Source organism: Poeciliopsis prolifica, unplaced genomic scaffold (genome assembly GCF_027474105.1).
Source record: "Poeciliopsis prolifica strain line A6 unplaced genomic scaffold, Auburn_PproV2 SCAFFOLD040, whole genome shotgun sequence".
In the NCBI taxonomy this organism is placed as follows: Eukaryota; Metazoa; Chordata; class Actinopteri; order Cyprinodontiformes; family Poeciliidae; genus Poeciliopsis; species Poeciliopsis prolifica.
In genome coordinates, this window is record NW_026562415.1 from 468832 (window position 1) to 492974 (window position 24143).

Below are 24143 nucleotides of genomic sequence, written 5' to 3' on the forward strand. Positions count from 1 at the left end.
GTGTTTGGAGGAAGAATCTGAGCCATATTTACTCTGACAGTTTCTGTGGTGTGAAAACACATCTGTTGGGTGACTTATTGTTTCCAGATGGCAAGAAACCAGCCCTTTGTTCAAAGGAAGGATGTGATAGAGAGTAGGTTGGACAACTTTGAAGTTCCCATTGGGGTGAAATATGTCAAAAGCTGAACTCCAGTTTAGTTTATTTATATATGTCTGGTCAGACCCCCTTTTTTCTGAATAGAAACATCTGTCTGGGTTTTTTATGGAACATTTTGACTTAATCTGGGCTTGTATTTATATTTTTGCAAACCAGTGTGTGTTAGTAAAAATCAGGAGTTATGTAAAGCATCACATATATGTTTCTGATTAACCAACCCACAATCAACTACTTACCAACAAGTCAGTAGTTTACCCAATGAACATCCTTCTTGCTGCTATGTGTCTTGTCTTGTGTGCTTGCCAGTCAGTTTTTCAGCCAATTCCCAAATTAATACTGACGAAAATTCAGAAAATTGCAAACATAAACAGAAATGCTACTTTTTTATTAGTACTTTTATTTTGTTCAGGACACCTTAGCTGGAGCCCCCGCCCCGGGAAAAAAAGAGAAACACCTTTCCTGCTGATATATTAAGTCTTAGCTAAGGTAAGTGCCTTGTGCCTTTAAGCATTGAGAGGTTTTTATACAACATTTATATACAGCGTCTATACATACAACATTCACACCAACGCGGGCGCTTTGGACGCGCCCTCCAATTTTTTATGACGGTTGAAGAGAGAAAGGACAAGTGGGAAAAAAAAGAAAAGAAAAAGGGAAACACATAAGCGCATTAACAAATGACTTCAAAAGCACTTGGTTCAAGTCGAAAGGTAAAAATTAAGAGCATGCATATAATCTTTGGAAGTGACATCATCTGTTCAAGACATATATTGTTTATTCTAACTTTCTGAAGCCATTTTCAACTCTTGTTGAGGAAAACGCTGGGGAGAGAAACAGAGGGTGGAGTATGATAAAGAACATGTACAAACTACACTGCTGCGAGCAAAAGAAATCACAATGTGGAACAAGACACGGTTGTTTTTATCTCTATTTTTAAGTAAATACAATACAAATGGAGAGCTGAGTTCTGTGCAGTTTGTTGATGTTACACTCTGGAAGCCGTTCATATTACACAGGCATTAGCTAGTACATACCAAAATAATAATAATAATAAAAAATCAGCTGTTATTGGTCGTTTAAAACACAGGTCGCTCTTGCTGCCTGCTCTGCAGGCAAGCTGTGTCATGAATAGAGGAAGACAAAGTTGAACTGAGTGGGATTTGTGACGTCGCGTCTTTTTGGTCTGTGTTGATCCACTGAATTAATTAACATATGCAAATTAATGCGCTAAAACACATATGCAAAAAACATGAAATCAAAGAAATGAATTGCTTAACTAGTTCCATGAATGATATGTTGTGTGTGATTCCCACCGAGATGTGCGAGTGTTTACTATGAGCCGTGTGTATAACCGCTCCACAAACCTTGAAGCTAAATATTGAGAGAGGAATGTTGTGTTTAAGGTCCATGTCTGCTAGAGCGTTGGAAAGCAGAGTGTAGATTAATATGTCATAATTTGTACACTGGCAGTGGTGGAAAGGAGAAGTGGTGGGAGTCAGTGTTGTGGGGTTATGGTCTAACACACACTTGCAAAACGTTCATGCTCTCATCTATAAACACATTCTTGCTCGCGGAGGAGCTCGGCTCTACTTCTTCCTGTAGTTTCCGAGCTGAATAGCGGAGCGGTCGAAGACGCAGCGGAAGGTGATTGGCTGAACTTCCCAGTAGGGTACCGGGTTGCTGAACAGGCTGATACCCGAGTACATGGCCTTCTTGGTGTTGAAGCCAGGGGGGCAGAAGTCCTCCGTTCCCACAGCGCCAATCTTGTTGGCGTGGAGGTAGACCACCTGGAGACAGGATTGAAATAATTACAACATGTGGTTAGTAAATGAGACGGGCACAGCTGTAATTTAGGTTTCTGAAGAAAAGGTAAATAAAAATGATGATATGTCTCCAGATGAATAAGATAAGACAAACATTCAGAATCCTTTGCATATGCTGCTCATACATCACTAGGCTGTCAGTAGGAGTAGAGATTACAAAACTACAAATATATGTATACATTTATGCTAAATGTGCCAATTGATGTGTGATTGATTCACCCCACCGAGTTTTCATCAGAAACATTGTAGGATTTTCAATAGAACAACAAACAACAAGCTTAACAACAATTTCTTAGAAAAGTGTGAATAGTCATTATCCCATAATGTTGCATTTCCTCCTACTGATGTAAACATTTTGAGTTATTGTCTTCTGAATTTGTTAATCTTTCAGAGCTCTGAGGATTTCCTCATGTTTCTTCAGTCTCTCTACGATACAACATCCCTTGTATGTTGCAGGTTTGTCCTGTTTAAGCCTCAGACATTTACTTTGGTGTGTTACTGATTGGTGCGTTAAGAGTAAACACGTTGAAAAGAGCTGGCAGAGGCTTTTGAGAAGATGACATTGCAGCTTATTAAAGTCTGCTGAGGCAGATCAAGATATCTAATTCTTTCTTCAGTTCTTTTATTTTTTTTATTTCCTTTATTTATTCTTGACTGCAGATGGAGAATATTACTTTCACAAACTCGTCTCGGGACAATTTGCATCATGATGTCACATGTTGGCATTCGACACTGCCTGTAATTCTGGAGCCGTTGTGTACCTGGACATATTTATGGTCAGGCAGGCCAGGAGGAACGCTGGTCAGAGCGTTGTTGTCCAGGTGCAGCTCTCTCAGATGTGGCACGTTAGCCAGGCTGCCGTTTTCCACAGTGCTGATCTCATTGTAGCTCAGGCCGAGCCTGCAAGGAAAATAAGCGCAGGAATGAGTCACGTCTCTAAGAACCAAATACAAAAGACGATTTGAAAACTGGAGCAATTCTGTAAACGTTTTCAGCCAATAAAGGAAGATAAAGCCAGTGTAGGGAAATGAGCATAAAGCTTTTTCATCGTACACACGCTGCTTTCAATCTTCTCTCACTGGAGTGATTTAAAATGTTTAGAGGCAATTTGTGAGTGTTTATGCTTCTGAAAATGTTTACTGTTGGCATCAATGCTGGTTTACAGCAAGCAAAGCTGGAAAGAGAAGTATCATTTTTATTACTTGGCCAGATTCTTCAGGCCTTTCAGCGCGCTGGATGTCACCTTGGTGATCTTGTTTGCGTCCAAGTGAAGCTCAGACAGAGAGCTAGGCAGACCTGCAAACCCAAATGAGACAGGATTATCATCAAGGCAGAGCTGAGGAACGCCACCAATTCATTTCAACTCACTCATCAAAGCATCTTTTTCCGGGTTATCAAATCGAATCCCTTTTCACAGACTCTTTTCACAGGGTAAACAACTACATTTCCACTTACTCATCATTTTTGTGGTTTTCAGCAGAAGAAATTAATTCTAAACTCTTGGAAAATACTTCATGCTAATTTGTGACGCTACAGTGCATAAATCAACTGCGAGTGCATCGCCAAGTGCTGAAAGAGAAGCTAAGCCGCACATATTTGTGTTCCTCAGCTCTGAACTGGCTGATTGTAATTCTTCACAGCTGAATTAAACTTCAAGTACCGAAGCAAAGATGATTTGTGAGGATTTGAGTTTTATTTGCATTTATTTTAGGTTTCTGTGTCCATTGAGTCTCGGTGTTGTCCTGTCTACCCCTTTATTGTTATGTCCCACTCCCTGATTCCCCTCTGTGTATTTAATCCCACCTGTGTTCCTTGTCAGGTCTTTGTCTAATCTGTCTTGCTGTCGAGCCTTGTCTAGTTTAGTCTGCTGCCTGTTATTCAGTTGCTACCAGTAGTTAGCATTAGCCTTCTGCTCATCTGTGCTACCTGGATTATTGTGCTTTTGTAATTTATTTCATCATTAAACAACCATTATTCTCTCCAATCTGGATCCTCAGCATCCACCTCACTACCTCTGCTAATCGCCCATCATGACAATATTTTGTCATTAGAGTTTGATCATCATCATGTCTGTCTTTTTTTTCTCATCCAGAAATATCCCGAGAGGTTAATTTTATTCAGATGAGAAGAAAAGTGCAGCAGGCCCTGCAGGGTTAGTTTTTATCAGCATATAATCTGGGGAATTGAGATCTGATAAGTAAGATACAAAAGATGATCCACAGACATTTGCAGCTACAATCACCAATCCAATCCTTAACCTCAATGCATTTGACTTTAGTTCTTTGTGGTGAACTGTGGAAACGAACCCTCACCTTTAGGAATCTCTGTGATGTTAGTGTCTGCAATTCGGATGTAGGAGACTCTCTTCAGGTCAGCGAAGGCACCAGCTTCAACTCCTGCACTCTTCAGAGGGTTGGACCCAAGTTCTAAAAAATTAAAATAATAAATAATCAGTTAGGTATGGAAATTTGTTTCTTCCAAGAATGTTCAAAATATTCAAACCAAAAATGTTTTTGATTATTTAGCAGCACCATGGTGAAGATTTCCAAGGAAATCAAACAATGCTTCTATGCCTACCAAGTTAAGTGGATTTTAAATGTTTTTCTTATACCCATCACGATGACCTGGGACATGCCCTGGAAGGAGGCCTTTTTGATCTTGGTGATCTCGTTCTCGTGGATGCGAAGCTCCTGCAGGCTCTTGGGCATGTTGGCCGGCATCTCCTTCAGCATGTTCTTGGACAGGTAGAGCCGCTGCAGCTTGGTCAGAGGGCTGAACGCTTTAGGATGGATGGTGGTGAGCTTGTTGTTCACGAGGATGAGAGCCTATAGGGAGAAATACCAGGGAAATCATAAACGGGGATTAAGTGGAAAATACGTCTCCCTGCTGCCAAGTCCAGGAAAACCACAGAAATTTGGCTTCCAAAGTAGATTAAATGAGAAAATTATATTGCTGGGATTACGTTATAAGACTCTAACATGTTCTCATGAAATTCTAAAAATATTGCAAACTGCACTCCATGATATTTCTTTTCTTTTTTTAAGAGTTATGCCTAAACGTTTCTCCTGGCAAAGAGAGAGAACGTAGTGTTTGGTGTCTGGACTTTGAGGGAAAAGAAACATTATAGTGGAGCAGCTTTTGCTCTTCGACTGGGGAATTTAGATAAAATATGGCAGGTGCAAGAGTCAGACCATTGAAAAAAATCAATTATTTACACCTGGGAATTGTAGTAGTATTAGTGGATATATATAAGTGATGTGGCTGACTTAAAATTAAATAATACGATAAATTATATAGCTCCTTTCAAGACGTATAAGCTGGAAAGTACTACAAAATTGACAGTAAAATGAGAGGTTAATCAAAATCAGATAAAAAAAAAATTGGGTTTTTACTTGCTTTTCAGAAAATGCTCTATCTCGTCCTGGTGTAAGCTGATACCTGCTCATGCAGAGCTCCTAAAAAAAACTCTAAGAAGAAGCAGGAGTCGGCGTTGTTGCATCAGCAGCAGAGCTTGGCAGCTGCATTCTGGACAATCTACAGTTCAAGTCACTAGTGATCCAATTGAAGACTTGAATTTCACTCATATTTGAAGGCTGCACCGTGGCGCAGTTGGTAGCACTGTTGTCTTGGCTTCCTCCCACAGTCCAAAAACATGACTGGCTGGTTAATATGTCTCTAAATTCTCACTAGGTGTGTGTGCATGGTTGTTTGTCCCGTCTGTCTCTGCGTTGCCCTGCGACAGACTGACGACCTGTCCAGCCATGAGGACAAATGAGGCTGAGGAAAAGTCCGTTTTTTTCTTTTCCACACATTTTTGGATTTTGTCTTTGATGTTTTAAGAACTTACCATACCTTTGATAAGCAATTATAATTAGTATTGGTCTTTCCTGTTCCAGGTCTTCGCATTTATACAACAGCAATACTACTGGGAATAACACCAATTATTTAGACATGAAAAATAATAAATGCATGTTAACGATAATTACGTGTAATCCTTTCAGGTGCTTGAAATCGCCCTCTTTGATCTCGGTGATCTTGTTGTTCTGCAGGTCCAGCAAAGTGGCATCATCAGGAATGTCAGCAGGAACTTCCTTTAGACCTGATGGCGAAATTCACAGCAAGAGAAACGGCTAAGGTGGATGTTCTGCTGACGTCCACTAACAGACAGAGCTAGTTTAGTACGTAGTATAAAGTTAAACAGATTTTACAAGAGAAAAATAAAAGTTAATCGAGATCAAATCCAATGGATCATGTAAGAAGCTCCAAAAATAAACTGACTGCCATCTTAAAAGCAGAGATGTTTATCAATCTAAATACATAATGAGGTCTTGATTTGTGTAGACAGATAGAAAAAGAAAATAATAGAAAACTTTATCAATTTTCCCTCATGGAGGAAGAGGAGGAAGCTTCAGCTCCAGATCCAACTCCCTGAAAACCTGAGATGTTGCTCAGTTTGTTTTGTTTAAATCTTTTCTTGTGGGTAACTTTTAATTGCCTTGTGTATGAATGGCGCTGTACAAATATTTTCCTTGTTTAAACTCTAAAGAGATGCTTGACTGCTTTCAACTGCTGTTTATTCTCACATGAACATTTATCTCAATGAAAGGAAAGAAAATCCTGGAATGTTGCTTTATAGTCCTTTAAAGTTTTCAAACAGTGGCTTCCCAGAGCGACGAAATAACTATTTTTGTGCTCGGAGGCACATATGGTGGAAATCGACCCTAAAACAAATTTCCTTTGGCGTAAATAAGCAACTGCATACCTGGACAGCAAAGTCACACAAAACGGTTTTACTTGGCATTCGGTTACACAAAATTCCATCTGTTTTGAAAGTCCTATAGTCTGGTGAGGTGCACAGTTAAGGAGACATGTCTCAGCGCACACGCAACAACTCAAAATAGAGAGTTTTTATTTAAAACAAAGAGACGTTTAATAAACTGTTTAACAAAGAATGTCTCTCCTTGAGTTTCTGGTCTACCTAACCTTTGGCCCAAAACCTTGTGATGACTGCAGAGAAACATCACTTCTTGCAAGCTGTTTTTTTTTTTTCTCCTCTGTCAACTTTTCCAACTGCACAGTGAATGATCCACAAACCATCACAGCTGTTTGCGGTCGCTGCCTCATTTACTTTGAGAAGAGTCAGACTGGCTCATCCTTCTGCAAACATCCACACATCATGCACAACAAAATCTGAATATCAAGCACATTTCATTTCCAGTCGATTGATCAGTGATTGATCATCATCAAACACTTTCAATTTTGAATGTTTCTTTGTTCACAAATGATGATTTAAGCCAAACTAGTCCCCACTAAAAAAAGCAACCTCCTCTTGTTAAGTAAAGTGACTGATTACACAGATTTTTAGATGACTTGACAGATGTGATTTAAAAAAATCAACTAAATAGAGAAATAGTCTGACAACACAAAGCTGAACAATCTCAAAAAGTAAGACATTACGACTCAATCTAGTAAAAAAAAAAAGCAACAAGTGAGAAAAAGTCTTGTATATGAGTAAAGGAAAGGTTAGAAAGTAATTTCTAGGACTCTGAGATGTGTTGAACCTGCCCTATCAAAACTACTCCAACTGATCCAGAAGGTCACAAAAGACACCAGGACAACATCGAAACCACTGTAGGCCTTGGCTTGCTTGTTTCGTTAAACTATTTTATAAAGTAATAAAAACAGAAACTGGGAAAATATGCCATCCACATCCAACATTCCTCCCAAAAAGACATCTTAAAAGATTGAGATGTGAAAACTATCCATCTTGGTTCCACTAAAAGAACTGCAGAAAGAAGAGCGGGTTTTGATTTAGGAAGCATTTACTTTCTCCCTCTGGACCTGGTCAGTTTGGACAGAAAACTAAATTTCAACATCAAAACGTGTTATGGTGATCTAAATAAGAGTGAAGTAAGTGGCAAAATTGTTTCCCTTCCTGCAATTTGCAGGCAAGTCCTTTTAATGACAGTTTTGTTTATATGAGGTAAGTTGAAATCTTTTTTGGCTTTTGTTTTGGCTGCATAAAACATGTCTTGAAAGACATCCAGTCTTTCTGGTAACAGAGACTAGAAAAATGTTCATGTTGTCGATTTCTGGAAGCTCTTTCTTCTTGGCAGAGATCAGCTGACAGTTTCAATGTTTCCATTTTTAATTTTGAACGTTTCTTCACAGGAATCGCATGCGTATCGAAATGGTGAGCAGAGCCCTCAGTATGGCTTGTGCTAGAATGAGTTTCAACACTGATGTTTGCTGCTGCCCATATTTGAGCCACGGAGTGCGTACATGCGTGCGTGTGTGTGTGTGTGCGTGTGTGTGTGTGTGTGGTGTGTGGGGGTGTGTGTGTGTGTGTGTGTGTGTGTGTGTGTGTGTGTGTGTGTGTGTGTGGGTGTGCCAGCAGGTCTGGGAAGCAGATGGAGGTTCAGTGACAGCAGTGCTTATGTAGCAGTCAAGGACCCAGACAAAGGACGACATGTTTGCCAAACGGAAATGACCATTACTCACTTAAGCTGTCTTTATTGTTAACATTTTACACATCTACTCTTTTGAAGTAAATAAAGTTGCCTTATAATTTATTTACATTCTGATTGATCCTCTGAATCCAAAACATCTCCTGTCTGTCTGCTGCCGTTCTATTTCCTCCTCACTGAATCCCCAGCGGGTCCGCCTCCCTTCCTCCTAATCTTTTCTCTTCAAGAACAAGCCTCTCCCTTTCCAAACATCACAAAAATGATGTCTGCCTGGCTTTCTCTTTTTATGTAATGAGTGCTGCTCTTTAGCCGTTGTCTGCAGGGAGAACTCAAACTGTTGTAAACTCCACACATCAGATTAAGCAAACATCGCAGATAAGCTTCAAACACCAAGAGATGACTGAAAAAACTGTTTAAATTACGCATAAGTAAAAAGAGGTCACCAAGTAATTGTAAAGTAAGCATTTTGCCGAGAAACACATCCTGGATTGTTTTAGGGGTTGCTCAGGACTTTCCAAAGTCGAGAGAAAGCTTTAATCTTCCTAGATGTTTAAGAAAACTAATTTCCCAGAAAGAGCAGATCATGCATTTGTTACAGGAAGTGAAGCAAGACCCAGAGCATCTGTAAGCGATTAACATATCAACACAAGGCCTCATGTTCTCTGGAGAACTTTGCAGTAATGTGTAACACTATACGCCCCTCGAATGACCGAGCCGGGTTTGGGTGGGTGGGTCTGTGACTTACTCTGCTTTTAAAGCATTGCTGTAACTCAGCTGGGTTAGATTTCAGTAAAACTACTGCAGCTGCCCGTCTGACCTCAGGGCCTGGTACGATGAACTGGGCGCAGTTCTCTGGAATCTGGGCCAAAGAATCAAATGGAAGACTGCAAGGAGAAAATGCATGTGGAGGCAACTTGATGTGACTTCAGGACTTCACTGCATACATTTTATTTCACCTTGGAGTCCCAAAGGTGGCATCTCCATCAACATGGAGGGTTGATCATCCAACAAATGAGTTCCTATAATGAGGCTGAAGGAGTGCTTAGTGAATGTAAATTTCGCTGAATTAAGCCGAACTGTTTTGACAGTGGCGACCGATGCTTTGAAATGACAAGTTTGCGCGACAGAAACTGCGCCAATTGAAAGTCTTTACACAACTTTGTTGTGGTCATCATAAACATATCCTTGCAAAAACTGAGGCAGAAACTCTTATTTGATTATAAGCTTGATTTTGGTTAGATTCCAAAGAAAAGAAAAACCTTCAGGAGACGTTTTTACTTCTTAATGTATCTCAGGCATTTATTGGTGTTTCCATTTGCTATTTTTTATGTTTAGGCATTAAAATACTTAGTAAAATGCTTAGGCAAAGCTAATAATTTAGACACATTTCTACAATTGATGGTATTATCCCCTCATTTAAACCCCACCTTGTACTGTAAGCAGGATCTGCAGTTGGATGACATTATTAATGTCCATCAACATAAGATTGTTATGTTTTAACTAATTATATGCCCCTAATTTGCATATAACTCTAAGATGTGGCTTTCATTTAAGGTTTTTATTGATTTTGAATTTTTTAAACTATGTAGCAGAGGTTGTCAGAACTGAATAATTGCAAGGTTTTGTCTTGTTAGACTTGCTTCCCACTAAATCAGGGCGTGGTGCAGACTAGATTCACTCTGAAAAGGGACATTTTGTAAGTACAAAAATTACTAAATCAGCTGCACTTTTATGCGAGCCGTCATGTGTGTGTGTGCTGCTTTACCAAGGTCAGAGCACTGGATCACACGGAGGTGACACTGGCATCTGAATGGGCACTTTGGTCCTGCAGGGTCGCCAGGGGGGGCGGGCCCGATTGGATCAACCCCCGATCCAGCGTCGTCCTCCATCATGAAGTCTAGGAAGCCGGTTTGATGGAAGGGCAGAGCCCAGCAGGCGGTGACCAGAAGCAGGGAGAGGCAGGCGGTCCGCATGGTGCTGCTCGCAGAGAGCCTGCAAAAGACACATGGGAAAGGATCAGCGACAAAACAAGATCTGCACGTCTGGTGCAGCATCACTCAGAAAAAAACCCCCAAAATGTTGGGGCTGATGAGGGTTTTCATTACGATTAAGGTTTCGATGGACGAATTTTCAGTTTTTGGTGAAAAGCAAAAGGTTTGATTCGCCTTAGTTGGCAGAACTTGAGGCAGATTTATGTCACCTGCATTGCATTATAGATGCATGAAAAGAGGTGGAATGTGCTGGTTGTGATGCTGCTACTGGTTGCATGAAAGGCATGTGGAGGCAGTACGAATGGCAGTGTTTGGGTTAATATGCATTCCTCAACAATATATCAAAAAAGCCAAGTTTTGAGGTAAATACCTGAGTATTTCCATTTTACTTTACAGTTACATTATGTAAAAAAGAGAAATTCTTTGTTAGGCAGTATTACATTCTCTTTGGATAAACACACTGAGAAAACATTTTATTGCTTTGCGTAATTTAGGAAAGAGTCTTCAAAGAATAAATATAATTTATTTTCTAAAAGAAAAGAACAATTTTTGAGCTAAAAAAATAACACATTCACTATTAGTTTTAGAATAATGTTAACTGTAACATTAATCTTTTATTGATTTATATCCGTGCAAAAACTTGATTCCAGTTGTCATTCTGTTCTTTATGGTACAACAATTTGAAATTAGCTGGTTAGTTAGTTGTGATATATTATTTGCTTGGCTAGCTATCCTGCATTCAGCTTCTTTACAAGTTTACGGCTTAAAAACAATAGTTCAAAAATGGCATTAGTGTATTTTTAGCTCTTTTGTTGTCCACACCATGACTTTTTGTGATTTTTGTAACTGGAAATGATTTCAAAAAAGCCAAATTTGCCTTTCTTTTAAGCTAGAGAAAAGTGTAGCAGTCTTCTTTCAGTCAGCTGTCCAGCAGTGTGCAGCAACAGGTGAGGTATGGGCAGTAGCATACCGTTAGATTTGTCATGGGCTCATGCTTTAGTGTTTGGCAGCTTCTCTGGCATGGCTCCTATCTTATTAAACAAGTAAATATATGAAGGACTTCATGGTTGTAAAAAAGCACCTGAAAGGAGAAATAACATACATGCAAATGTGAGTGAAAGACACACTTCCAACATGTAATGGTTCAGCTGAATGCATTGCTTTAAGTGGAAAATGCTCAATATTTTAAACAAAAAATTATTTGTCTACTTTTAGTTTGGCTGTTTTAGTCGGCAATTTCTGTTAGAGATCCATTTGTTTTTTAATTATTACTGACTTTTGTTGCTTTCTGATGGTTTGAGCGCTTTTCAGACTGTTTAACATTTCTTTTATGACATGGAAAAATCCATAAAAGTAGTTATTCCTAACTGATGATACACTCTGTAGGGATTTCCCTTCATTCTCCCGCCATAAACTGTTTATCTATTTCTTTTTCTAGACTAAGCACTCATTTTGACACCCCCAAAAGTGGTCAAACAATGACTGAATGCATCTTACAAAAAAAAAAAAAAAAAAAAAAAAATCCCAAATCTATAAATTATCTATTTTCTTTGCTCACTTTTTGTTGATGAGTACACCACTGGCTACTGCCACATCTGCAGAAATACACAGAGAATGCATCTGTGTGTCCCACGTTTTCTCCTGCTTGAACGTAATAAATCACAGAGATTGATTGTCTGCCAAGCATTTTATATTAGTAGTGTGTGTCAACAGCATCAGGGAGTTTCTATTTACTATGGAAGCAGAAATCAGTGGGAGCGTCACGCTTCCTTGTCTATTTCTAGGCTTCCACACGACTTAGATGACACATGCGGATGTTGTCTTAAAATCAAACACACAGCCGATGAAAACTTCCCGACCTTTTTCCAGACACACACACAGCCACGTACGGTCGATTCTCACTCTTTTGCTTTTTTACACAGCAGATAATCACATTTTAAAAAGAAAGGAAAGAAAACTCTGGTAAGAAGCCAGAAGCTGTTCCATCCGACGCGGTGCCACAATAATTGAAGGGCTGGTTTAAGCCGCAGCTCCAGCGGACCTTGACCCAAACATCATGATCAGGATGGGGAAACCTGCCCAAGACCAGCATTTGGCCACAGCCTAAAAGCAACTCTCAGCCCATTTCAATGATCTGTAAAGATCATGGGCTGTGCCTTTGATTTTTTTCATCTTGTGGCTGTCTCCTATCTTTATAAATCTTTTAATCATTTTGCAACATACTCCATGTATAATGCACTTTGCTGTCATCTGTTTTTGCTTTGTGTCACATCAAAATGCATTAGGGAAAATTTTCGTAACATAAATTTAACCCAAGCAAAACAAAAATTTGGTTTTCAAATGATTTTATTTATCCAAGGAAACATCCTCACAACTGGCTCTGCTTGATAAAGTAGTAAATGTGCCTAATCATTACCTGTAACACTCTTGGCAGCAGTAGCTCCCATTAAGAGTTTATTATACCTGTTAATGAGTTTATTACAAAACTGTGGAGGAATTCTGGCCCACCCTGAAGAATCGTTTTAAACTCAACCACATTGGAGGGTTTTCCAACACGAGAAACCCAAATGTGCTTAGCTTTAAGGGCTTTATCTACAAACAGTGTGCCAACTGTACACAAGAGCCCAAGAATCAAGAAGAGGATGTCAATAAAATTTAAAAGTGATCAACGGCAGCCATCCCAGTACTTCTGGCAATGTGGAGTTTTCATTTATAACAGTTGAGGTCAAACGGAGAAGAAAACGTTCAGTGGAATAAGAGAAACCAACAAGAGGTGTGAGTTAAAATCTTTGCAGTGTTTGATGTGAGCGCGAGATGGAAATAGCTGACCATTATAAATACAGGTTAGGGTTACGTCAGGTCAAGGACTGAGAGCTGAGAGCGACGCTCTGACCCAGTAGTAATTATAGTCTCTGTCCACAAAAGCTAGTACTTTATCAAACTATACGGCTCCAGTATGTTGAGGATTGAAATCGCATCCATCCAAGTGTTTTGTCTCCCGTTTTGAGCAAATGACGTGTTAAGACATCTTTTACACGTTCAGTCTGAATCTGGAATTGTGCGTGTCAGTGTTTTACTTCGGGGGAAAGTTTTCCAAGCAGTTGGAAACGTTGCATCCTCCGGCTCCAGTCAAAGCACAAACCAGATCCAGCAGGATTAATTCAAATGTCTAACAGGCTGACTAAGCTTGGCGATGTTCGCTTTTCATGCTTTTGAAAAAGCTGACAGTTCAGTCCAACCAAAACTTTGTCAGGAGACTTGGGAGCAGTGGCTCTCTATCTTGAGATGTTTATAGCCTCCCCAGGTCAAACGGAGCTTGTCGATTCTTTTACTGGATATTTTATCAGAGTTGCCTGATTGGTACCAGGCACAAATCTCTCGCAGAAATAAGCATCGTTTCTACCAGTTTGTGTTAAACTGATTGGACTTTCAATGTTGTATAAAACTGTGCTGACTAAAGCAACCATGTCAATCTGGTCATCCAGCTATTGCAATCATAAAATACTAACATCTGGGCTGTTCTGTGAGGGAGGCGAGACGCTCCGTTCCAATTCGACTTGATAAAAGGACCAGTACTCTGAGAATAACATTAATTTAACTGCTGTATTAATGGACCATTGCTCCTTGCTTTGACTGTTGGACACAAGCACATAAACAGATGCATACAAACATGTTTATTGGTTCTCCTTTTCAAATGGTCTTCCATCTGTCATGCCATCAAGCTGTCAAAGATTTTCTGCAAACAATTCTGCAAATGCGCAAGAAATGTGTTTGGTGTTAATAGTTTGCTTTCTTGCAAAAAAACAAACAAACTGGAAACCATTGCTTCATTGTCACTCATAACCAGGTTGTTAACAAAAGAACTGTTTTTTTTTTTTTTAAAGATTGTTTTTGAAAATGTGGAATCTCAGCTTCAAAAGGTTGGGTCGTTACGATTTCTCTTATATATATTCCCTGTTTGGTGCAATTTCACATCTTTTCAGAATGAAATATATGAGCCAAAATGCAACTCTCGGATCATGAGGTACAACCGGGAGCAAAGTCATCTGGGTCAGGATCGAGCAACTGTACTACCATATTGTTGGGCTGTAAATGAGGCAGTTCAGGCATCTGATCAAGAAGCTTTTTGGGCGCCTCGCTTTGAGAGTTTTCCAAATTCCACTTGGATAAAATCCAGGAGCAGACCCAGAACACATAAGGACTTTATATCCCTTGTGGCCCAGAAATTCCCTGGAAAAATCCAGAATGGACTGTGGAATATCACTGTGGAGAAAGAGATCGACGTGTTACGTCTACGACCCAGTCTTGAATTGGTGGAAAGTAAACGGATTGATGATGCACAAGTTTTGAAAATTAAACCTTGAGAATTGCTTGAAAAAAATGTCCACTGAAAGAGTTTTGAAAAGATTGGGATTCTAAACAAAGATTAAATCCATGGCTTTCCGAGCTTTCCCAGCTAGATTAAGTTGGGATGAATGTATAAAGACAATACTCAGGACAACCTGCTGCAGTCCAGGCAAGAGTTTCTTCATTACCATTCGAGTCACATGCGTCCACTGACCTGGGAAGATGGCCAAAACTTTCCTCTTTCCTCCCTGTTTATGCACACACATAAAATCCTGGCAAAGGGTGGACTAGTGTGCTCAGACTAAAGCAATGTCGAATCAAAATGCTGGAGCAGCGGTTCTTAAAGTTTTTACACCAAGCACAACTTCAGAAATCTTCTCTAAGAGTTTCTGTTTCTGATATAAAAATACAGCTGTACATTCTAACGCTTTGCAGACTTGAAATCCGATTTTAATTGATGTTTTTCCTTGTTTGTGTCATTTTTAAGAAGGATATGGCATCTAAACATCCACTTGCCATTAATAGGGGAAAACCGTGAAAGAAAAATGACCCTTCTCCCCTAATTTAAAGGCGTTGCTCATTGTGAACCAAATGGTTGCATAACAGTTTGACTAGTTTTTTCTGTTTTTTATTTTGAGAACTGCAGTGCAAAGCTCAGAAAGTCTATCTTGCATGTAGAAACAAATAACTTTTTCACAGAATGGGTATATTCTCCTATTCAGAGATATTTTTGTTTGTCCAAATACCTGTGTGTGATGATATTTTATGATTTATACTCTCAGTGAGCTATAGAGTTATAAATGTCATAGCTATTATAATAAGAGGATGGCCTGTTTTCCTATTTAAAGGTACTAAATCATAGTCATTTCTATTTCTTCTATTTGTTGAATATAGATTTCTTACCAACAGATTGGAGGTTTTTCACTGCAGACCATGTGGTTCAAATTGAAAGAGAGGCTGTGTTCTATGAAAGCTGAGCAGAGGGCAGCTGAAACGAACCTCTAACATTTATGATGTTCAAGGCAAAGCTCTACATTTATGAAAATGAAGAAAAGGCTTTCGTGGAGTTTTTGTTTGCACATCACCAAATGGAACGTTACTGGAATATGGAAGAAGAATAAACGCAGAGGTGGCAACTTGCCAGTGCCAGACGCTTCAGCCAGTGAAAACACATTCAGCAGGAGCAAAATGTGAGTCAAATATAGATTAATAAATGAAAAATCCATATTGCCAAGACATTATTAGGGTTTTCAACCTAGCTAACCCATGTTGGAGCTTCATATTGAGACTCTCTTTTTGACAAAATAGCTGTTACTGTCAAAAACACCAAGCAGCATCATAAACATCCTTCATAAGTGAGTTACAACTTTTTTAAACTGTTGCCATGGTTTGTGGATGAAGCACAGCAAAGCGTCATGTTGAGCTGGTTCAGCAAATGATATGATATCAGTCAGGGTTTTATCGATTTCTGAATGAAAAAACCCAGTCGTTTTACAAACCAAGGACAAATCAGACTTCTAAAAAATAAGCAGCTTTGATTGTTGAGTTCTGGAAGATCAGCTCTATATTTGGAATAGTGCTTTCATTTTGTGGAAATGTTCCTCCATAGTCATTGAACGTCATACAATCAGTTGATTATTTTGAAAGTGACAATTAAATACTCATTAAGCGTGTGAACAGAGGACAAATTGGTGAACAACTCAATTAGCTGTAAAACTATCTTAGTCCAAATAATGTTTTAGTTATAAACAAATTGCTTTTCTCTCTCTCTCAGCTGCAACGCATCATTCATTTGTTTTATGACTTGTCAGGAAATAGGAATGGAGGGTGACATTTCCTCTGATGGCAGCCACCTTGTCTGCTCTCCCTTCTTCCTCTCATTTTTCTTGTATCCCTCCCTCCACAATTTTCTGACTCTTCCTTCTGGCATCACTAATGATTCCCAGATAGGAAGCCGGGAGACCTTTGCATGAGAGAGAAAAGTAAGTACTCTTTCTTTCTTTGCTGCTTTCTCTCCTATGTTGTTGGAGCCTTTTCTTGAAATGTTCAGTCTAAGAAAACCAATGAGAAACCAGACTGAGCAAACATAAAAATCTAACAGTGATCGTCAAAAAAACCACACAAGACATACCTAAACTTTGTGCATTACCTCCCTGTTTCCTACACCTCCCCCAAGGTCTGGGTTAGCGTCTGTATCACTGTAAGGTATTTACTAGGCCACAGGACGTTTAAAACATGGGAAGCTCTTTAAGTATGTCAGCAAATGAATGTGAGTTTCCCTCCCACGTGGTTGCCCAAACACATCATTTCGACTGTCGTCTGAGGAGTCAGAGGTCAGCGGTGTTGAAATGTTTCTCTAACATTTGAGGATTTTCTGTTCTGTCCAGTTCAGCTTATTTGAATCGGCACCAATTCACAGCTAAATGAATCTCAAAATGCTTTATGAAGCTAGGTGAAGACATGATGTCAGTGTGGTGAACTCCTGCAGAAATTATTTGTGTTGACAGACTTTAATTCAGGTTCGTACAATCCAGTTTAACCACAATTATGATGCAAAACAGTTCAATTCAGTTTGTCTTAACAATGACAGCAGTTCCTAATCCTGAGCCAGCAGTTTCCTATAAAAAGGTCCATAGAGATGGCCAAAAAAATTCCCAGAAACTTCTTGGGATGTTGGGAAATCAGCCGGATCTTTAATGGCTGTTTTCAATGTTCTTGCCCCAAAAGCAGCCAGCCAGTGAACCTCACAGTCACTGTGATTCCTTCAACTGGAAGATCATTATGGGGCTTCCCGAACATGTCTGTGAGACAGCTAGTGGTTAAGCCACATTTCAGCTGTTTTGTGTGAAAAACCGTCACCCGACCATCATACCTCAACCTCATTATCAGTCTGCTCTGTACAGACGTGGAAGAGCCTTCCCTCCCTTTTCTTCCCCTTTGCATCTCTTCCTCCCACTCTGTGCTCGCTGCTTTTCCCTTTTAAGTTTTCCCTTTTCTTTTCTGACCCCTCCGGTCATGGAGAGAGGCTCAAACGTGGAACTTTATGCCTTTCCAATGAGCAAAGTGGGGCAGGGAGAATAAGAGTTCCTGGCTACTGTCCATTTGATCCCAATTGTTCTCTTACTCTGCTTGACCTGGAAAAATAAAGTCCAGATGGAAAAATGCTGCCTGTGTGTGCAAGAATCTGGGCCTTGCCTCATGCAGCACTTCCATTTGCTCATTGCTTCGAGTTTATTCTCGTACTTTGACCTCCTGTAGTTTTTATTTCACTCACAGTGCCATTTTTGATTCCATTTTGCCTCTCAGTTTCACTTTATTCACTGCAGCTCAACCACATTAGTTTCTTCCTTTCTGAGCTGAAAAAGGTTAGTAGAGTTGTGCAGAGGCTTGCCGGGAAGCCGTCAGATGTCTCTTTGATGGAAGAAGCGGTACCATTACAGGATTAATGGCACTTTGTGTGTTGCCAGGTAAAAAAAAAAAAAAAAAAGAAAACTCTCTTCATTTCCTCTTTTAAGTCTTTTACTTTTAAGTTGCCCCCTAAACCCAACCCTGCAGGGCAATTTTCTTAGGTTCCTGCTGAGAAGAAACAGGCACTTCTTAACAGAAAGATAAGAGATTGGAATTTACATAAATTGGCTGACATCTAAAATGTTTGACTAATGAGGGGAACTCTTGCTTTTTTCCCCTCACATAAAACCTTGACCAGTTATGGTGGCAGTTAAAGAACACAATGAAATAATCAAAGATGTGTTTCCCCTCCCCCTCTTTCCCTGTATTCGTCTTTATGATTCCCCAATGGAAAAGATGATCCAGCAATATTTCGTCTCAGATGTTAACCTGGAATCAATCAAGTTGAAAACCAATACTTTCCAAAGAAAGCAACAAGCTTACTCTGTAAACCACAAACAACACATGGGCCTCAACTGTGTGTACTTTAAAGGTAACTGAGGGGCCAGAAGAATTTGAAGTTGGGGACCAGCCTGATCAGCCCCACCACACCCCCTTTCCTGCAGCCACTTCTCTTTTCTTGACTCTTTTTGTCCTGTATGCAGATTGAACTGATTAAGGAGTCTCCTCACACAATCATGAGTGCTGTGAGAACAGGACTTGGCAACATATCTGGAATAATACAGCACGACAGCGGACGAAGGGGAGGAAGGAGCGATGTAATGCTTATAAAAGATTAACAAACTCACTTAATCTCGAGACCTTTCACAAAACACCGCAGCTATCTCGAGAGAATGACCTACTGCATTGAAAGAAAAATCAACTGCAGATTTTCCAGTTTTCCCAGCCACAGATGAGTAAAACCTACCTGTTCTCAGTGGAAGCCAGGCAAGAAGAGTAGAAGCCGGTGAGATGAGCTTGACTTCCAAAATCCTGTCAAGTGGGCGGATGAGAGTACGAAGTGGCTGACGGGGCCTGTGGGGTTGTTTGAATCGGAGAGCGTGCAGCCAAAATCAAGCAGGTGTGCTCTCTCACAACAGGGGGAGGAGAGACGAACGGCGAGGAGGGAGAAGAGAGCGAGAGGGACAGGAGGGGAGAGGAGAGAGACAGAAGGAGGGTGGGGTCCGACCAACAAGCTCCTCTCAGGACCCAGACAATTGGTGGAGAACTTCCCCTCCGCTCCTGCTGTTCGGAGCCAAAAACAGCTGGAAGTGGAGAGGAGAGAAGGGAAAAAAAGAAGGGCTGCGGGAGTGGGAAGGAGACGGGGAGAGGGAGGAAAGAAAGTAAGAAAGTAGGAAGGAAGGCAGGAGAAAAAGAGGCAGAGAGCTGGAGTTTAGGATTTTAAGCAGCCACCCTTAGAGTGACATCTGGTAATGATAGGCCATGAGCAGCTCTGCAGACAGTGCTGCACACAAACTCCCCTTCTTCTTTCAGGACATCTCATTCATTCACATGCAGCCTTTAAATGGACAACCCCAAAGATAAAGTACAACTTCATTGGTGGAGGCACAGAGTCCAATTTATTCAGTCACACTTTGTCCGGCTGAAGAAACTGGGATCAATGCCTCCCTTCAGCACATACGATCAGGTCAGCCTTTCTTGATGAACTCGGTTTAGGTTGCTTCATGTGGGAAGTAGAAGACTCTTTTTGAAAGGTTCGTTTTTCAGATGCATCTTTAGATAAGGCCAGCGCTTAGAGAAACTCCTGAATGAAGTCCCAGGGAAGAGTTGTTCGTTTTATAGTTGAATCAATTTATATTTTTAAATGCTGTGTCTTTTTCAGTATTATATACTTATTGGTTTATTTATTATTTACCTTTCTAGTCATACCAGGACCGGTGTTTTGTGTTTCTATTGAAGCGCCACGCTTGTGTTGTGTATTTAAAACATCACTTAATCACAACTCCTACAATAGCAGAGAGCATATATTTGTACCTGTTTTCTGTTTATTTTGTGAGATAAGAATTAGTTTTGAAAGCCCTTGACATTTCTCACATTTTTCAAATAAGTACCACATAAACACTGTGAATGAAGGCACTCCTATTGCCGGAGGAATGAAAGCAAAAAAAAGCCTCTTTCTTATAAATAAACGATTAAAATCCCTTCTTTTCCACCAACAAAGTGTATCGGTTTTATGTAAGCTTAAGACTCCTTAAATTTCATCATAGTGGTGCTGAGCATAGCTTTGTGGAAAATAAAGTTTAGGATTACCTAAACAGTACACATGGAGTGGACCCATGGATGTGGGAGTGAATTCCCTCTGAAAGCAAAACGCCAGATGTCGGTGGGTGTTGGTGAATTTTCTGTCAGGTGTCAAAGGAGATCTATCCAAAAAAAAAAAAAAAAACTAATTAAACTGCTGGTTGAACCCAAGCAGAAGAGTATTAAGCTACTGAACAGCTAAATGACTTGACTGTTATTGATGGGAAACTTAATAAGTAAACATAAAATGTGGACTTTATGTGCATTCTCCTATAAGTGTTATCTAATCAAAGTAAGTAGTTGGATTGAGTTTTGTTTTTACCTCCAGTGAAAAAAACTTCATTCATCATTCTGTCTGGAAGCCATTAAAGTGGCCAAGCACTTAAATCAACCGAGTTCTGATGTTTTCAAGACCAAATCAAGTTTATCTTGATCATGTAGTCATCTGACATTTCAGCTTCCAACTCTGTTGTTGTTGCTGAAATAGAAACAATGAAAGCTGGACATGGTGAGGTAGGAGTTTTGACAATGGAAAAGTAACTGATGTAGTAAATTCAATGAATTTACAAAGTACATCATGAAACCGTTCATTGACAGGCTGTGCTGCACGTTACTCTTTGCAAAGCAACAGATTCTCAGTCAGTCTCTTGATGTCAGATGTTTTTCCTTGTGAAAAGCTGCTGATGAACTTTCTTCAAGAGTACAGCTACTGTATTATGCTACTTTGTTGTTGAAGTTGTAGTGAGCGTTTTGGCTCTTTTGAATTGTAATTCTTCTTTGAAAATTCTGAACTTTGGTTCGTCATCCATAAACATATTTAAGCAGAAGACTTCAGGTCCTCTGATCTTATCTCTGTTGCTCCTCAAGGGTAAAGAGGGATTATAGCTTGATTTGGAGAATCTGATAAATCCAACCCAAACACTGAAATCATTACCTGATAGATCTTTCAGCAATGTGATTATGAAACAATTAAAAAAACTGTCTGCATTATTCTGTCTATGAAGAATTTTATCTATATGAAACCATGACCTCAGTTATGTTTCGCTTTGCTAGAAATTGCAGTGGATTTGCAAACCCCCCAAAACAACAACAAAAAAACACCGTAGAGCAGCAGAAATACAGGAAAAAAATCCACTTCTAGAGGGAGAGGCAGGATGTCTAATGCAGCATCAATCAATTTTTATCAATAGTTTACAAAAAACTTTGTGGTGTTGTTTATTTAAAGCCACCTGATTTGATGTGCATCCAGCAGAAACTCTAGAACTCGGAAGAACAAATCTCCACCATGTTCACGCATACCAGGATAGACATTGCATGTCATTTGTGGTCAGCTAACTGTGCTTCATCATAATGAACTGAAATTATGTTTCATTTTGAGAGTCAGCGCACAAGGATGCCTTGATATGGTTAGATTTACAAGTAATACCTCTACGGCCTTAATTTGCTCCTCCTGCATGCGTTTCCTGGTCGTGCGTGTTGGCATGTCGCGAACACACCTGCTTTGCAAGTGGAGAGTTTTTCCGTTTTTGCTAAGACCGAGGCAGAACCATGAAGGTGGTGAGTGCAGAACCAAGGACACAGAAGTCTGTAAGTGATTCACCAGCAGAGAGCTGGAGCGGATCTGTCATTCCCATCTCTGAATGGAGCGGCTCAGCTGTGACACGCAGACCAAAGCACGCACAGAGAAACGTGGAGAGGAGGCACCATGCATGCCTCTGACAGGCTGACAATGGCCCCAGAACCAGCAGCACTGTGGGAAATGACCTTGTTTGGACCAATCAGAGTGAGTCAGTGTGGTGATTCTTATTCATATGATAATTTCTGTTCCGAAGCACTGCTTACATCCGTCTCTTTAAGTCACACTGGGCCACGCACCAATTTTTACATTTTCTAGATTTTTTTTTTATGTTTGAGGTGAGGCCACTCTGACAGCTGTTGTACCGCTGAAGGCCTAATGAATGAAATCACCTCAAATTAGTCAAAGTAAATAGTGGATGAAATGTGTTTATGGGTGGAAAATAATGACCATCCGCACAAAGGCTGGTTGGGGAACTGCAGGCATTCATGAGTCCATGGCAACTGTCTCCCGCTGAGCAGAAAGGGAAATGAAAGACGCCACGCTTTCCTTCCCGGCCAACGTTAAATCGCATCCTGTAATAAAAGAGAAGGTTGTGCCAAAGTTGACAATCACACTGTGCAAGCTCACCATAAAACACTGGTTACTTGTGATGGCAAAGAGAAAGAAAGGAGTCATTATAAAGAGACCATTTGCAAAGTAAGTGCGCGATTCAGGAGGAAAATGTGCAGTTTCTAGTTGTTATTTGCTCAGAGCCTAATAAAAGTAAATCAAAAAGTCACATTTCAAACTCCTCGCCAAGAGCTGCAGGAATATTCTGGTATTAAAACCGATTTATTAGGATTTGGATTGTTTTGAAACAAAGACGTGGGATCAGGTTTATGGACTAGACCCATTCCACAACGTGAAATGGAGCGCACTGGTGTGGAACACAAACAATATCCACAAACGCATTATTTACAACCATTCTGTGGATTATTTCACTTTCGATCAGCCTGCAGGCTTTTTTTTTTTTTTCTTTTCTAATAGAGTGACTGCGCACACCTGATGTAAATAAGGTGATTAGGAAACTCCTGCAGAACTTGACACAGGCTGTGGAATTAATTTATATGTTATGCAGGTGTGACTAACGGGGGGAAAGCTGAACACAGCTGCACTGCTTTTGCTCGAAAGTGTGAAATGATTCAAAATGCTGCCAGGTTGGGCTGAAGTCGCCATCTTCACATGAGGTCATGAGCAGAAAGGAATGCTTTAACACCACATTACAGTAATAATTTGATTTAATCAGGAAAACAACAAAGAGTTAATCTTTTTAAGTTTTTTTTATTTTAAATTGTATTTTACAATGCTAAAATTCACATAAGAATTCATATCAGTATGGCGACTCTTCTAAAATGATGTTTGCCATAAAATATATATCAAATAACTCAATGTGCAGGTGCTTTTCAATAAATAAGGCTGTCATTGAAAACTGTATTATAAAATTTAAACTTGTATGAATGAAATTGAATCACAAGTTGCTCAGAATCTCCAAGAATAATCAACTCAGTTTGAAAATTCAAACATCAATTTGAGATTCAGCTTTTAAATTTGTCATTTTGTATTTATTACAAAATGATCACACACAATGAGGGTTGTTTTTTTTGTTTTTGTTCTTGTCAGTGCACACCTGTATCTAATGGCTGAATTACCTACTTAGCATTTAGTGAACTTCTCAAGAGTCCTGATTATGCACACCATCCAGGTGTGCTGATGGAGAGGTGGGTGTAAATGATGCAGAACACTGGTCCTAAAGTTTAACACCTCTTGACCCATTTCAAAATCTAACTGCACATTTATTGGATTGAGTCACTGTTGGCTTCCAAATCAGAGAAGAGAACCATGGACCACACAAAAACATTCTGGTCGTTTTGCCTCTTTTGTTTGCTGCATTGTTCCTGCTGACATCATCCCTGTTCTTTTAGACCGTTTTTCTACCACAAGTTTTCCTTCCACTGAAAGTCAGCTTCTTTAGTATTTTGTTTTTGGGTGGCTCACCGTTCTTGGAAAGGGTTTTAAACTGGGAAACTGTCAAGTCAGCAGTCTTTCCAATCATCGGGTTGGACATTTTGTAGCATTTCTGTGCTTAAAAAA

At 39.9% G+C, this 24143-nt stretch overlaps 1 protein-coding gene across 1 annotated transcript; it reads right to left on the minus strand.

Annotated features, from left to right (window-relative positions):
- Positions 1-534: 534 nt before the first annotated feature.
- Positions 535-19540, minus strand: dcn (decorin). The gene is made up of 8 exons (XM_055054673.1): positions 19101-19540; positions 10213-10439; positions 5967-6079; positions 4592-4805; positions 4293-4406; positions 3183-3276; positions 2742-2880; positions 535-1944 (listed from the first exon to the last, which is right to left on the minus strand). Exons 2-8 carry the CDS (start codon positions 10418-10420, stop codon positions 1744-1746), a joined length of 1083 nt encoding a protein of 360 aa, XP_054910648.1. The 5' UTR covers positions 10421-10439; positions 19101-19540; the 3' UTR covers positions 535-1743.
- Positions 19541-24143: the final 4603 nt, after the last annotated feature.